The sequence below is a fragment of the Phasianus colchicus genome, chromosome 5 (assembly GCF_987193195.1).
Source record: "Phasianus colchicus chromosome 5, bPhaCol1.hap1.1, whole genome shotgun sequence".
Taxonomy (NCBI): Eukaryota; Metazoa; Chordata; class Aves; order Galliformes; family Phasianidae; genus Phasianus; species Phasianus colchicus.
In genome coordinates this window covers 54,422,506-54,438,447 of record NC_143440.1, presented here as the reverse complement: position 1 = coordinate 54,438,447, position 15,942 = coordinate 54,422,506, and the positions used below count along the sequence as shown (strand labels likewise).

General features: G+C 36.5%; 1 protein-coding gene across 5 annotated transcripts in view; it reads left to right on the top strand.

Annotated features, from left to right (window-relative positions):
- Positions 1 to 15,942, top strand: part of SYNE2 (spectrin repeat containing nuclear envelope protein 2) — a 172,594-nt gene that overhangs the window by 36,596 nt on the left and 120,056 nt on the right. For all 5 annotated transcript variants that reach the window (XM_090141784.1, XM_031605585.2, XM_031605584.2 and 2 more), the window contains exons 14-30: positions 508 to 664; positions 1,655 to 1,751; positions 1,914 to 2,101; positions 2,257 to 2,421; positions 3,691 to 3,864; positions 5,598 to 5,756; positions 6,016 to 6,189; positions 7,116 to 7,250; positions 7,406 to 7,561; positions 8,722 to 8,933; positions 9,200 to 9,275; positions 10,278 to 10,390; positions 10,975 to 11,098; positions 11,942 to 12,099; positions 12,542 to 12,689; positions 14,075 to 14,673; positions 15,526 to 15,705. In XM_090141784.1, coding sequence (XP_089997910.1) covers positions 508 to 664; positions 1,655 to 1,751; positions 1,914 to 2,101; positions 2,257 to 2,421; positions 3,691 to 3,864; positions 5,598 to 5,756; positions 6,016 to 6,189; positions 7,116 to 7,250; positions 7,406 to 7,561; positions 8,722 to 8,933; positions 9,200 to 9,275; positions 10,278 to 10,390; positions 10,975 to 11,098; positions 11,942 to 12,099; positions 12,542 to 12,689; positions 14,075 to 14,673; positions 15,526 to 15,705 — 3,015 coding nt within the window. The remainder of the gene's footprint in view (positions 1 to 507; positions 665 to 1,654; positions 1,752 to 1,913; positions 2,102 to 2,256; positions 2,422 to 3,690; positions 3,865 to 5,597; positions 5,757 to 6,015; positions 6,190 to 7,115; positions 7,251 to 7,405; positions 7,562 to 8,721; positions 8,934 to 9,199; positions 9,276 to 10,277; positions 10,391 to 10,974; positions 11,099 to 11,941; positions 12,100 to 12,541; positions 12,690 to 14,074; positions 14,674 to 15,525; positions 15,706 to 15,942) is intronic.

Here is a 15,942-nt window from a genome sequence, read left to right as displayed (position 1 = left end):
AGATGCCCTTCTCTAACCATTTAAGGCTTTCCCTAAGTTAAGCTAATATTTTTAAAAGAAGAAGAAAAACCTGTTGTCTTAAAATTTTACTTCCATAAAGATTTTTACATATAGAATAGTAGAATGGCTTAGGTTGAAAGAGGCCTTAAAGATCATCTAGTTCCAACCCCCTCCCATGGGCAAGGGTCCCAACCACTAGATTAGGCTGCCTAAGGCCCCATCCAACCTTATTATCCCCTCTTTTTGTTTAAAGCCATTCATTCCCACTTGTCCTATCACTATTAGACTATATAAAAAGTTGGACTTCCTCCAAGTACTGGAAGATATCCATGAGATCTTGTCTGCTGAATAGTCCACCCTTCCACATCTTTCCAACTTAGAGATAAGAATGTGACGTGGGACATACAATATATGTAATTCAGAATTTTTAGGCTAAAATCTCTATACATTAATGCCTTCTGCATCCAATGATTTGAATCAATTTTTGGAACATTTCACTGTTTGCAGATTGAATGATATTCGTTTCGCAAACTCCAACTCCCTTCTTGAATACCACTATGGACTGTGCTCAGCATTTGCCAATGAGGTGACATTGAAGCTAAATATTTGTGATGTGAAATATGGGACGAAAGAATCCGTGGAATCACTGCTAGAAAATTGGAATGTAAGTTTAAAATCATTGTTTTTCATAATCACACTCTAACAATAATTCCTCTTCTTTCCACTCTCTTTGATTCAAAATTGAGTTCATCCTCATCAGGGAGAAGAGATAGGGCACTTCCTTTTCCACTTTCTCTCCTCAGGAAACCGCAGAGAGCAATGTGGTCACCCCTTAGCCTCTTCTTTTCTCTATTCTAGACAATCCAAAAGTACTCAGCCTCTCCTCATAGAATATGCCTTCCAGCCCATTTGCTGGCTTTGTTGCTCTTTTCTGGGTACTTTCAAGTATCTTATTATCCTTTTGAAATGTGAAGTTTCTGAAGAGTTCTCTGAAACTTTTCATGCTGGAAAATCCCTACTTAAATTAGTGGAAATTTCATCAGAACCCTAGTAGGAAGCAACAAGAAGTTATACAAAATCTCTTTTTTTTTTTTTTAATTTTTTTCTTCCCGATATTAACATTCCCATAAATGAGGTGGGAATACAGCATTAATCTGTGCTGAGCTTCTTGATGCAGTTGATTTCATACTTATTACTATGTTTTTTCTATGGTTGTGGTTCATGAAGCAAGGTGCACCTTAGCCTACCTAAGGGCCTGAGGACCAACCTTCTCATTTCCTAAGTAAATATTCAAACCATAAGTCTCTTTCTCTACTCCCATTTCTACCTTCCTGACCCTTTTCATCCCCAGTTTGTATCATATTGAATCTTTTTGAAATAAGTAATTCTGACTCATACATGGCTGTGACTCAGACAATGACATTCCAGAGTTTATATTTCCCATTAAGCTACTCTCTGCATGAGCAGAAAATAAACAGGTCAAATTCAGACTAAAGAGTTTAGATGAGTTGCTGGATAGGCTTTGTTTAATTTCATTCCACTCCCAGGTTGCAGCCTCATACTGGAAAAAAAATGTGTCCCAACCTGTATTTGCTACCATTAAGTTTTATGTGGATTAGTTTTACCTGTGCCAATTCTTTTTCACTTTGGGTAGAATTTCATTGAAGAAAAGAGACTTAAAACACAGCTAGAAACTGCTGCTCACATCTGTGAAGACTTGAAAAACAAAAACATAAGCAACCTTGACTTCGGTAAGTTCCTATTCATAAACTCATAATGAAAACCTCTGTTTTGAACTGATATGCTGTCACTAGTTTTAATTCCCACTTAGGTTTTTTTGTTAAGTACTAATTCTATCGAATAAATCTCTCTGTTTCCAAATGTTTGACATTACTTTCTTTTTGATACCCTAGCTGGAGATCCTCAAGAAATTAGCAAACTTTTTAAGACAATGGAGTCAAAGATTTCTATGTGCAAAGACTATATTTCCAATGTAAATACTACACTACAGAAAGTCCTGTCTTCCTGGAATAATTATACAGAAAACCTCTACTCTCTAAAGACATGGCTGGAAGAAAAACAAAATGAGTATCCAATAGAGGTATGTTGTTGGATTTGTTTTACTCATGATGGACAGAGACTCCTGGAATGAAAACATTTTACATGACAGTGGTTGTACTTGCTTTTCTGTTCCTCATTTTGGAAATTAACTTGTGGCAGGGCTCTGCTTGAAATTATTTCAATGCCTCTCTTTAGGTCCCTGCGGAAGTGCTGGCAAACTGGAATTCAGTGCATGGTTCATTAAATGAAGCTGGAAACTATCTCATTGAAGTCAGCAAAGAGCAAGTTGGGTCGAACATTGCCAAAGAGCTGAAAAAACTGAATAGGAAATGGGCTAAATTCATCAAGAAAACACGCTTTGTAAGATAACAGTTTTATAATACCCTTTTGACAAGCAGCCTTCAAAATGATCTTTTCTAAACTTATCAGCTTGTTAGTAAGGACTTAATAAATCTTTCAGTCAGCTGAGTATTTCCAGTTTTAAAACAAGAGGAACAGAGAATACACAGAGGTATCCCATTCATAAGTCTTTGCAAGTCAGTTAAATGTTCTTCGTAACAATCTAGATAATACTCCTTTTGTAAATCAAAAATTTAAAATCACTTTAAAGGGGATAACTTATTGCAGGTTAAAACTTTTTATTTAGTTATTGAGATAGAGGTATTTCATTTATTAAGAGCTCGTGAACCTCTGCTAAATTGTGTAATCCTTTCTTCAGCTTCAGAAGGTAATTATAGCTGCATGGATATTTCTAGGTTATTCAAATTTATATCAGCTCACTTGACAGGTTTTTAGGTGGCTGTAAATTCCTATACAGTCTGCTTGTTGTTATGTATATTACTTTTTCTAGAATAATTTCACAATAGCAGCATTATCACTCCATCTGGGATTGTTAGAGCTCTTAATTTTCTCAGTTGAGCCTTTCAGTGACATTTATTAAAATACTGCTCTGATGTTAAATGATGGCAAAAAAATTACAGTATTTCTGTGGGAGATGAGCTTAATGAGAATGTTAATAAGAGGCATGTTTGTAAGACTGAGGAAATCTGGAGTTGCATGTCAAAGCCATTAGTAACATTTCAAGAGATGTTTTTAGGAAGTAATTCAGAAAGCAGAAATAGACAGTCTAATAAGTGCTTAAGAACATAAGGGATTATTTTTCTGATATTGCATTGGACATTATGTAAGCATATGTGTAGGTCAACATGGGCATGGGCAAATGCTTGAAATGTGGCCTGACTACCAGTACCATTTAACCATTATCACGCTTGCTGGCCTAGATTTGGCCAACACCAGCTATCATTCCCTTTGACAGTTCCCTGGCATAACTTGGGAAATGCTGTATTACAGTTCTTCTCCATAGTAGTGTGGATGTGGCTGCTTTCTTATAGGGAAGGGGAAATTCATGTGGGCACAGGTTGTGTTGCCCTACCTGCTCCCAGGTTTGAAAAATCAAGCCTTGGGTGATTTACTTACCAGTGTGAGTTTGGTGTTTATTTGTCCTTCATTGCTTGTTGAGTGCAAAAGCAGGAAAGTAAATTCGATGATTGTATGTTACAGGGGAGTAGTGCCTAGATCCCTGTGAACTGATGATGAGTGTGAATGTCTTACCCTACTCTTTGTTCATAGCTTGGCGAAGAGAACACAGATACTGCTGAAAAGGCCAGGGAGCTTCCAGGAGACGTGGAGAAAATTGAAGAGCTCCTTGGAAGTGTAGAGAGTTGGGCCACAGAGACTGAATGCCTGCTCAGTGAGATTGGTCACAAGACACCTGTGGAACCTCAGATGGAGGAAAATTTGCAGGTGAAAATGGAAATACATTCATACATACATACAGCTTGAAATACTTGTTTGTCATATTTTCATCTTTCAGCGTGGATTTATGACTTGGGTAAAATGCACCTTCATCAATGAAGAAAAAGTGCAGGTTTTATGCTGTAACACGAGGTGGTAGAAAGTCAACCAATGCTTGTATTTGGTATTATTTCCCAGAATCAGTCCTAGATGAGCTAGCTACAAATGAGTCTTCTGGTGTATGTGTGTTCAGGTGATAATTGCCAATGAAGTGCTGTTGGTGCTACTGATTGGTAGCTTGCTCTCTATTGATATTAATTAGTCATGTGCAGCACAATACTTGGAGCAGATTAAAACTTTGGAAGGTGCTGAGATTTGAATTTACAGTGCTTTCGATCATGTATCCTTGCTTGGGACAGTTTGGCTGTATTCAATGCATTCCTGTCAAAAACTGGAATACCAGAGATATTTGCAGCAGCATCTTGGTAATCTGTGTATCTCAGCTTACAGGCAGTTGTTCTAAACATCCACAGTGAGCACTGCTGAATTTTTTTGTTACTTCCATTTCTGTCTGTTGTATCCAGTGTTTCTCAGCCAGAGATTATTGTTTCTCCCTAGCAAAGGGTAGGTTGAAATATATATGTCTGACTCTGCAGCTTCACTGCAATGTCTTATTTACTTTCTTTTCCTGCCAGTGAAGATGAGACAAAGACACTGGACTTTGCACTAGAGAAGCAGAAGCACTGTCATTTATTCCTTTTTCCCTATTTCTGCAACATGGAATTGCATGTAGTCTAGTGGTAGGAAGGTGGCCACAGGGTTCACTGAATTTCTTCTCTCCAAGTGCTAAGATTAAACGGAGATGTTCTTCAGTAATTAAATCCGTGTACAGTAACTGCTCTCGTTTACTTTGAGTTTTTGCCTTCTTGTTAGTTTATGGAATTAGGAAGTGTAAGGCTATGAAGTGAATATATTCATCTTTCTGGGCATATATTTATGAACTAATCCTCATTTTGCAGTATGACAGCAGTTCGTTAAAAATGATGAATTAAGTAAAGACAGCCTAAAATACAGCTTCCAAAAATATGAATGATATTGTGCATTTATGTCTATGAGCAGGAGAGATCTGGTCTCTAATTGCCCTCAGCACAGTAGGTCAGGAACCCACTAAAGCACTGATTATCATTAAAAAAAATGCTAATTGACAACTTCAAAAAGGAAAATGTGTTGAATATTCATAGATCAAAACAATTCTAATGTGGACATTTCATGATAAATATTCAAATATGGCACACTACTTTTTGCATGCAGAATACCCAGCAGCTTCCTGCCTTTTAGCCCTCATTACCACAAGAAAGTCTGAGTCTTGATGATGTGCTTACATTTGGATGACTTCATGATCAGGTTATGCATATCCAAATGTGTGGTTTGTGCTTTTGGAAGGCTGTTCAGATGAGAGACTATGTTTAAAAAACTACTTCTGATTGAGTCTAAAGCAAAGTACTGATGATATCACATTAACTGAAGGAACGTGTCAGCAAACGGAATCCCCTGTGGATGGCAGCAGACTCTCTCTACACAGAGATTTTGCAGCAAAATACACTGACTATTATTGGGATATATGATTTTCTTCTTGAGCAAATATTGATCATGCATGATTAATGCTGGCTTTTTCATTCAGTTTCTTTAAACAAAAAGACGTAAATACTGTGCAGACTTCTTAATGCTTTTCATTCAACCAGAGCTTGGCTGCAAAGGGAATTTCATGCCAAGAGCAAGTTATGGCAGTAGAAGAGATATTGCAATCTCTGATGAAGAATGCTTCAAGTCAGGTGTCCCAACAGCATTGTCACACCACTGGGTTGCCAGCACGAATTAAAGAAGCCAGAGACAGAATAGAGGTACTCCTTTTTTATTGTTATTATACTTTATACCCACAATTTTTAGCATTATGTGATTAGGAAGACTTCTTTTCATTCATGTAAAACAAAAAAAGGTTAGACTGTTGGAATCTATATCCTAGACTCTTGCCAGGGACAGAAGTTAGAACATTTCTAAGATCAATATCTCAACTTGAAAAACTTGAGTGATGTTATGAAGCAATCACATTACTTAATTAGTGCAACCTGTGCATGTTCTGAAAGGTCTCTTTCTTTCAAGGCTGTCATGGGTGATGTGAACAACATCCTGCCCAAATCTGAGAAGAAACCTTCACAAAAGGAAGCTTTACTCAATTTTGAAGAATCTCAGAAGGATATTGAGGTTTCCATTTCAAAGGCTATGGAACTTGTTAATCAAAAATTAAGTCCTGAAGCACATATTTCAAGATATGAGGTAGGTTTGTTTTCTGAGCCAGCTGAATGGAGTATTTCTTAGTGTCATTAGATGGTCTAAAAAGCTGAGAAAAATATGAGAATTTTTGGGGTAGCTTTTAATCTTTTTTATTTTTCCTGCTAACTATAAAATAAATTTTTAGTTTAGTTTTGTTAGCATATGTTGACAGGCAGACAATTTGAATGAGGAAATATGAATCTGAATGCCAGTTTATTTACTGCCCTGTCTAAAATTATTCCATCATTCTCAGATCCCTGTTCTGAGCTACCACAATTTTTTTCCTGATTAATAATTAAGATTTCCATCTTGAAACATATGCCTGAATTCTTGGACAAGTTATTAAAGTGTGATTATAAATACTGAATCTCCACTTCTTTTTCCATTGGCTAAATGATAAAGAAAGTGTCAGATGTCAAAATTCAGATCTGTAAAAGAGGTCCTTAGTGAGGTATGAAACATGGAAACACCCAATATCTGTGTTGCCTCACGTTGCACAGCGAGTTCTGGGCTGCCCTATGCTGGCAGCTGCACAGAGCACACAGGGTCCCATTGCATCAGTGCAGATCTTTCACATGCTTTATGGGAGACATGGAACATGGCTGTGTGTGTTCTCTGGAAATGAACAGAGTTGAGGAACTTTAGTCTTTTTTTCTCTTTGGTACCACATTTTCCCCTAGAATGGGTATTAAAGGAACAACATTTGCTTTTGTCTATAAAACATATATTGACAGTGTCTGCAGCTTTTTTGCAAATATGCAAAAGTGGATAATGCCCTTGTTTTCAGTCATGCAAGGGCCATCCCAGCCCATACTTGCCATGTATATGTGTTTTATATGTGTCCTTTATAGGCTACTGATGGCATTTTATTAGATTGATAAGCTACATTCAGTTCTGTTTATCTTTTGTAATGCTGCTTTGTTTTGCAGCAAGCTTTTAATGCTCTGGACAGTAAAGTTCTTGACAATTTTCTGAAAGCAGTTGAACAACTGAAAAATATTTCATCTGATCAGGAAAAGCTGGTAGTAGAAGAAAAGAGTGAAGATATTCGTAAAAGATGGGAGGTGAGATAATATTGGAAGGAGACTCCACTGTCTGTTCTCATTATGCCTTGCATCTTGGAAACCATTTTTTTTGTCACACTGTTTTCTGAGACTTTAATTTGCTTTGTAATACTGTCTCTCCATCTCACAGGGATAATGTGTTCTGAATTTTGCAGGGCATTCATAATGAAATTATATCCTGTGTCCAGCTTCTATTAGAAAGGGAAAAAAAGAAATTTAACACAACTTTAAAAAAAATCAATAAACAATTAGGGAAAGAAAAGAAACTTCTCAATATGAATAAAACCAAAGGGCTCATCAAGGAACATGAGGTAGGTGACCCTTTTCTGCTCACTTATTTCTCTTTCTGAATGCATTGTCCTTTCTGCTCCTTCTTTCTTTAGTAGATGTAGTAGCTTGTGTTTTTGAAATAGAGCCCTTGTGTTATGTAAACAGAGAACAGGGGCCAAAATTATTTCAAATTATTTCATTGACTTTCTGACTGCAGACAATAGCCTCTTTATTAGTTTCCTCCTTTTTGCATAGATGTTATCTTTTTTTTTTCTTTCTTTTTTTTTTTTAGGACAGTCTTGAGGCATAAAACAGATTTATTTGTGCAAAATATGAAAATAAGAACTGATTTTGTGTTCTTGATTTGTTACAATTGTTTTGTTGAATAAGATTGATGCTTCTTCAAGTGAGAGTATTTTCTCACAGTGCAGTAGTCCCACTTTGTGTTTGCAGAGCATATGAATTAATCAGAGTTAGATGTAAGACTTTAATTTTTCATTTCTCAGGGTGAGACATAGTGAATCTTGCATATTCTGTAGGCAATGGTTGTTCCGCTTCATTGCTGCTAGCATTTTTGCTCATCCTCTTTGATATGCATTGATGTGGCCAGTTGACCACTTAGAAAGGTAATAAAATGCTCTCTATTGAAATTCTGGCCTTTGCTGAAGTAAGCACAGTTTTTGTGTTTGCTTCTCATGAGTTTATTCTGACCCAATAGTAAATATCCAATTGAAAAGAAAAAGAAACATTCTTCGGGGCATTCTTTCTGCTCGTATTTTTGTTAGATTTTTATGTATCTTAATTTCAGCCTCAAAAGTATAGTCATTGATTGTGGGAGTATTTTAAGTAGATTTTCCAATTCTTTTTTTTTCTGTAGTCAGTATTTTAAATGTCAGTGTGCAGATGACTTGGGATCAAAAGTAGTTAAACTTGTAGTTGCAGAAGTAATTTCAAAATCAAGTGTGAATACAGACTTGGTAATGCAGCTGGGGAACACATTCTCAGAAATCCCAGTTTCTTTCCTGGCTTTATTTGAAAAAAATATCAAGGAAGATAAATGTTCCTCTCGTGATTTGACAGCTTATACTTTAAATCCATTCATCTGAGAAGACAATGGAAATAGAAAAATGTATGAGAATGATTAGAGTTGCCTATCCTTATGACTAAACATGAGATTAATGTATTATTTTCCATTGTTTAGGCCTTTTTTTCACATGAAGGCAGCCTGAAAGAACTTAGCAAGTCACTAGAGGATCTTAAAATATTGGGAAAACTAGCAGAAGAAACTGTCCCAGACCTACAGACATTTGCTGCAGACTCTGAACAAAAGCTAGAAAAGCTTCAACAAACCGTGGCAGATACTTACACAGCCTTGCTGTCTCATGCTGGAAGAAGACAGCCATCCAAGAAAGAGTGGGTGACTGAATGCATGATGTGTTGTAACCTTGTAAAAATCAGATATGTGGGCAGATGTTGTGATATTGTGAACATACTCCCAAGTAAATTACTATGGGCGACTTCACTTTTTAATTGTTTGATATTAAATTTCATAATCTAGCAGTGTTTGATTACCCTTCCACACAGCTGCACTGTTAGGTTTTAATCATAAGCCTGGATTTCTTTTTTCACCTCTGTATTTCATATTTTGTTCTTAAGCTGAAATTTCTTTTAAATCATAGGGGCTCCATTGTTGCTTCTGAGAATGGAGAAAAGCCCAGTTCTACCCAACAAATTGATATCCTTTCAGTACAGGAGGTAAGAAGTCAATACTTACTGTTAAGAGACAGTGCTCAGTCTAGAGGAGATCACTGACAAAAAGAAAAACTGACTGCTTCTGTTACTATTCTTATTGTGGCAGATCTCAGGACTCTTGTGACAGAACAAAAGCCCGTTTTACTTGGGAACCTAGAAAGAGTATATGTTCAAAAGTAACATACAGGCAACAGCCCTAAGCATCCTGAAAATATGTGAATCTTCAATCTTGTGTTATATTTTGCTGAAGAGTGCTTTCCAGCTGCAAGAGCCATATGTGAAGCTGTGTTGAAGTGTAAATCCCACACAGTGGCCCAGTAATTTGAACAGATTTCTAAGGACACAGAGAGGAAAATTAGTGAAGAATTGGAGGCATTTTCTTTAGAAAAATAGGGAGAAAAACAGAATCCATGTAATTTCTTAGAAAAAAAAAATTCAGAGAGAAGACATTACTGTTGATGATGTGGACATCACAGAAGATGTCTCATTTAGGATAAGCATTCATGGCAGTGAGGCTGCAGATAGCTCATCAGACAGCATCCAGACTGTCTGTTGGAAGGGATTCATTGCATCTACATTCTGTTGACAGAGAGGAAGTGGCTGTTATCAAGGAAGATCTCTTGCAAAACTACTTATAGTATCCCTGATAACAATGATAAATTCTGCTCCATCGTGGATACTTGAAGTATGAAGTGTGTAACAGATGTCAGCTGACGTTAAACTCAGGAGAGCACGTTCTGGAATCAGGAGCAAGAGATGTGCACAATGATCTGGTATAAGCCTAAAAAAAGGCAGTGCCTTTTGGTTTCTGCAGCAGAAATTCACACAAATGGCTTGTGATTGCCAGAGTTATGCATCTTGTGTTTGTGAATGGTATCTCTCATCTCCTTTGGCACACATGGAGCATTGCTTCTTTCAGGAGATTACAGACATCTGCTGATCCTCTCTGTGTTTTGACACAGTGTGATGCAGAAGTCATTCTTATCTTTTTTGTTTTTGACTTAGACATCAAGACACTCTGGGGCTTTGGAAACAGATATGAAACATCACAATGGAGAAAGCTGTGAGAAGATGTTTGAGGAAGGCGGAGATTTGCCCACACCAGCTTTATTAGAGAGGTAATTTTTATAAGTTAAAATGCATGTATATTAAGAGATGATACAGTGCTAGACATTCATAAGTTAATGGACTTTATGAAACATTGGGTGCACTTCTGATATGAAGAACTGTTCTTGCTCTACTTCAGCTTACTTAATATTTCTTTGTGTTTGATAAGGAAGTGCTGTAGTATCTAAATAACACAAGTATCAGCATATTATAGGAAGAACACTTAAATCTATTACAATTTTTCTTCTGCTCTTTCCTTGGAACAGAGAAATCTGTATCCACCTTACCAATAACACCAAATACAACAACATTAAGGAAAGTGACAAGTTTTTAAAATACTTCACATTTTTACATTTATAAAACTGAATTTAAAGAATGCCAGAGAAGGCACGTGCACATGGAAGTTATCCATGCAAACAATGACTCAACCACTGCATATATTGTTCATTTATGCCCATTCATTTGCAACTTAGGTAAAAATACGCATTTGCAACAAACTGTGTTTATTTTATATCTATGACATCACCCAACTTCTGCTGTGTTCCGTTAAACTGGAAGTAATGCTCACACTGAAAGTGATTGTATCTTTCTTTAGCTATAACACACAAAGAAGGAACCTGGAGGAACTTTTACAAATAAGCAGAGATAAAGTAGCATCTGGCTTTACTGATGAAATAAAAGGCACTTCATGCCTTCAAAATAAATTGCTTGAATTACAGGTAAGTCAATCTTCATCTTTTAAAAACATACTTGATGCCATACATGTAGAACCCTTACCTTCTATGCATTATAGGTGCTGTGAAGGGATACAGAGCATCCTTACAAGCAGGTTTATTGAAAACAGAGAGCAATTGAGGGTTTAACATTTAGCATGACCAAATTCTATTTAGCAGTGGAGTTTTGCCAGTATTGCTAAAAGAAGAAATTGGTGGCTATCAGTTTGTAATTTGCAAGATTTAATGGAAAGAATAACTGCAAAAAACAGATAGCCAGATAGATAGCAGGAATGGTAAGCGATGGACCATGGCCAGGCTGGGGGAGTCATCAAAGGTGAACCATCAAATGTCAGTGGTGGATGTGAAGAATGAAACTCTTCCAGGACTTAGAACTTAAGTATGTTTGTGAGAAACTTAAGGTGGTGTTACAAGGCACGTTATTGGTGTTAGAGAATTTATTATTGTAATTTTTCAACTCTTCCATTGGAATGAACACAGAAGCTGTCTAGCATGTTAGAACTTGGTTCAGTTCAAAGTTTGAGTTTTGTTCTTTCAAAAACAGTTAAAATGAGATATTTTCTATTCATTCTTGTGTAAAAATGGCTGACCCAGAGTTATCAAGCATTTCTAAAACGTAGTGCAGGCATGTATCTGACAGAGAAAATTTCATTCTAAAAAGCTGACAGAGATTCACATGCAGCTGAAAATTGAGTCTTTGAAAAAAGAAACCCTTAAAGATGATGTTTTCAGCTTTTTCCATAGAATCTCTTGTGATTGTCATTTAATGAACTGGCCAGTCTGTTGTGCAGAATGATGTTAAATCAATTAACCCTGCATATCTTTTAGATGGTAGAGAATGATATCACTTCTGGTTGGGCACAATTGGGAAACATCTCATCTACCTTAGAAAACCTTGTGGATGAAGTGAAACAAGCTGCTATTTCTGAGACAAGAGGCAAACTAGAAGGCGAATGGAAAGAACTTCAGGATATTATAAGTACCAGGTATAAAATAATGTTTCATGATATTAGCAAAGAAATTGTTCATTGTAAGTAAAATGTGTATTTTGAAGTGAATAGTGTGTATTATAGAAAGTGTTCATGTACTGAACAGTGTTAACTGCCTTTTGTTTTAACTGAATTAGACGTATATTTTTCTTAATTATGCATGGCAGATAGTGTGAATCTCTTCAGGAAGCTCAGAGTGTAACAGTTCTGCAGTATTCGCGACTCATTTTTATTTCCTGCAACCTTCTGGTTAAATGAGCCATGGTTCACACTGCTTCTCATATTTATCAATAGAAAAGCTTGTTTGACCTCAGGAAGAAAAAGAGAATTAGATCAATCAGACAGTCAATCAGAATATCTCTGTTGCTTTTGGTGCTGTAAAATGTCAGGTGTCATTTTTACTACTTGCCCAATCTGTGTTTCTTTACCTTTCTTATAGAACTAATTCTTTAAGGACTGCCTTGGAAATTGTTTTACCCATAGAAAATGAGTCCATTCTTCTATGTGAATTAGATCAACGGCTGAACAAAAAGGGCATCCAGCAGTTTAATCTGGTGAACAGTGATCTTGCTTACAGAGAACTAAAGGTAAGGGAAAAGGCTGATATGCAGAGGCAGCATCCCAACCAGGACAGTTCTTAGTATCTATAGGAAATAGAGGACTGCATAGGGTTTCTCACTTAGGACTTTTGCACCATTCACAATACTTCCCAAAACTTTTGATCTGATTTGTTTCTGAACACATTTTAATCCATTTACTTCAAATGCTAATGCTCCTGTAGAGCCAGGCAGGCACCCTTGATAGGCTCCGCTGTAAAAGGCATAGCAATCAATATTTAATATTTGTTCAGGACTTTCCTTTGCTACAGTTTTACACTGTCCCCACTTGGCTATATGTCACTTCGTGGAGTGATGTAAGTAATGTGGTGTTAATTAATGAGCTAAAGTAAGCTGCCTTAATCTGCTGAGGGATCTGATTGTGCTGCAGGGTTGGGCTTTCTAGCTGCTTTCAGTATCTTGTTCTAGACTCTGCTAGGTGAGGTGGATGTTGTTTTGTTCCTGATATGTTGTCCCTTTTGAACATATAGGCTGCTACACATTACTGAAAATTTGTATTTGTCTGCCCTTGACTCTCAAGCTGAGTAGAGTTTTAGTCTGGGACAGAGTTCATGTGCACTCTTTGTCTGAGATGACTTTTGGTTGGAAGGATCCTGCATTTTTTCCTAGCTTTGCAATTCTGGGGTTTCACGACACTGATGTACTGCTGTTCATCTGAGGGCTGCATAATCCTTTAACTAGATAATGAGCAGTCTTCACAAGGAGTTTTTAGATGTATGTGAATCTCGTCTGAAAACATAGCAAAAGAAAACATAAAAGATGGCAGAAATAACAGTCATCTGTGTGCTCTCCTGTACTCCCAAGTCCCAGGACTCTCATCAGCTTTCTCTCCTATTTGTCTGGTTGCTGGCAAGGTGATTGGGTTTTTTTTCATAATGCTGAATAAATTCTCTGTCTGTGGAATACCATTTTATTTGATTTTTTTCTTTTATCCCATCCTTCACCACTATCCAGAGTAACAGTTTTTCTTAACCACCTTATTTAGCATACCTACTGTATTGCTGTGACAGTCATTCTGCATTAATGACTTCAGATTGCCTTATACAAACTTTGTATTTCTAACATGATGTTATCTCTTAGCAGATGGTAAACTGAAAATATAGGCACAGTGATACAGTTTTATCAAATCAGTCAAATTTGATATTATTTCCATAGCTAGATCTTCCACAGTAATAAATGGTAATAGAAATTCCAAACACCAAAATCCAAAAGCTGTTCTCCTTCACACTTTTAACAATATTTATACATATGTTATATTTGGATCAGTAGAATTTGTTTTTCATTTGTTCAGCTTGAATACAGGATACAGACTTTCTTTCACTTACTAACACTGTTGGTGTCTTTCTCTATTTCAGGAGTTACAGAGATCCATATTAAATCAGATTGAAGTGTGCAAACAATTGGAACACCTAGATAGCTCAGCAAGAAATGAATTTAATCCAATAGATCTGCAAGCTGCAAGTAAAATTACGTTTTATTATCAAAACCAGCTTGAGGAAATGAGCCATAAAATGCAAATCCGAGAGACAGTCCTTAAAGATCTGGAAGCTTTTATGGCCTCATTGAGGAAAATTAAGTCTTCTGTCAAACATCTCACAGATCCTTTAGGCCATCCTGAAATACAAGGAAAAACATGGAGAGAGGCTGCACAAGAACTTTCTCATATGACAAAAGAGGCTCAGTGTTTGGATGAACGCTTGAAAACAGTTGATATCTGCTTGGAAGATGCTGAGTGTGGGAGAAATACTAGCTGTGAAAAGCTTGTTCAAACTTTATCTGAAGAGCTAAATGTGACTGGTGATCACTCAAGTGAACAGATGCTTATGGAGGGAAATGATTTATACAAGGTTTTTTCCACCAGAAATGAGGAGCTCCTTAAAAACATTCAGGATCTATGTGATAGAATTAACAAAATAGGTTTGAAGGATCCAACAGTTCCAGCTATTCAACAAAGGTGAATTGTTTTTCAAAGCTCTTATAATTAAGAAATTTCTTAATTATAGAAAATTATAATTCTATGGACTCTTCGCAGTAGAACACTGAAACCTGACTGTGTCTTAAAGCCTCTTCATAGCACTGAAAGATTGTGAGTTATGGTTTATTCTCTGATTTACAACCAAAAAAAGGGAAGCTTTCTCCATTTATTTTGTTTTAAACACCATGTATGCTTCTTTGAAGTACTATTTATGAAGAGGAAATAGGAGGAGGCTGATCATTACAATCACAGTTTTCAATAACATAACTTAAACAGGGAGACAGCTCTTCTTCCTGAGCACCAACTTGTGATCTAAACCCCTGAGTAATAATGTTATTTTACCATACCTTGAGTAAGTCGCTCACATGATTCCTGTATCTCAATACTATTTCAGAGGAGTTCTCTGCAGCCTTACAAAGGATGAGTAAACAGTTCACTGCAGTCTTAGTGTGGGGAAAAAGGGAGAGGAGTTTATGGTTGTGAAATCCCACTCTATGCCATAACTTCCTTTCTTAGACCTTATTTAAAGGTAGGCGGAGTGCACTTTACATTTTCACACAAAATAATTAACTGTGTTCATACAGAACTCATTGGCTCTAAAGGATTTGGGGTTGCTTTCTCAAACGGCTCTTAGGTCAGTATAACTCCTCTGGCAGACTGTCAGATTTCATGATCTGAAAATCAAATTACACTTTTTATGATGTCGTTTAATATAGTAAGCATGCTCAGCTCAGGATGAAATTCTAGAGAGCTTTGATAATTACATTTATAGAAAAAAAATCAAGACTTGCTTTAATATAAGCAAGTCTTTTTTTTTTTTTCCTAATAAAGGGTAAAGTCATTAATGGAATTGGAAAAGGAATTAGATTGTTCTGCTGTTGAAATGAAATCTATGCGAGAAATTGCTAATAAGCTCCTGCAGATGAAAGAGGAAAAAGCAGAAGAATCAGATGAGCAATGCAGAGTTACAGAGAGATCGTGGGAGGATACAAAACTTTTGCTTGCTGAATGGTAAGGAAAAAAGTTGTATTTTAAATAGTATTTTACAAATGAGAAGTTTGCTTATGAAATGAATCAGCAAAAAAGTCTTAAAACCATGCTTCAAAGTAAATGAAATTCTGATGCAGTAGATGTTACTACTACAATGCTGTTGAATGTCGTAATGCCAAGAATGGTACGTATAAATTTGCAGCCAAAGCTCATTAATATTATTTATTTTTAAGAAATCACAATCCTGTCATGTAACTG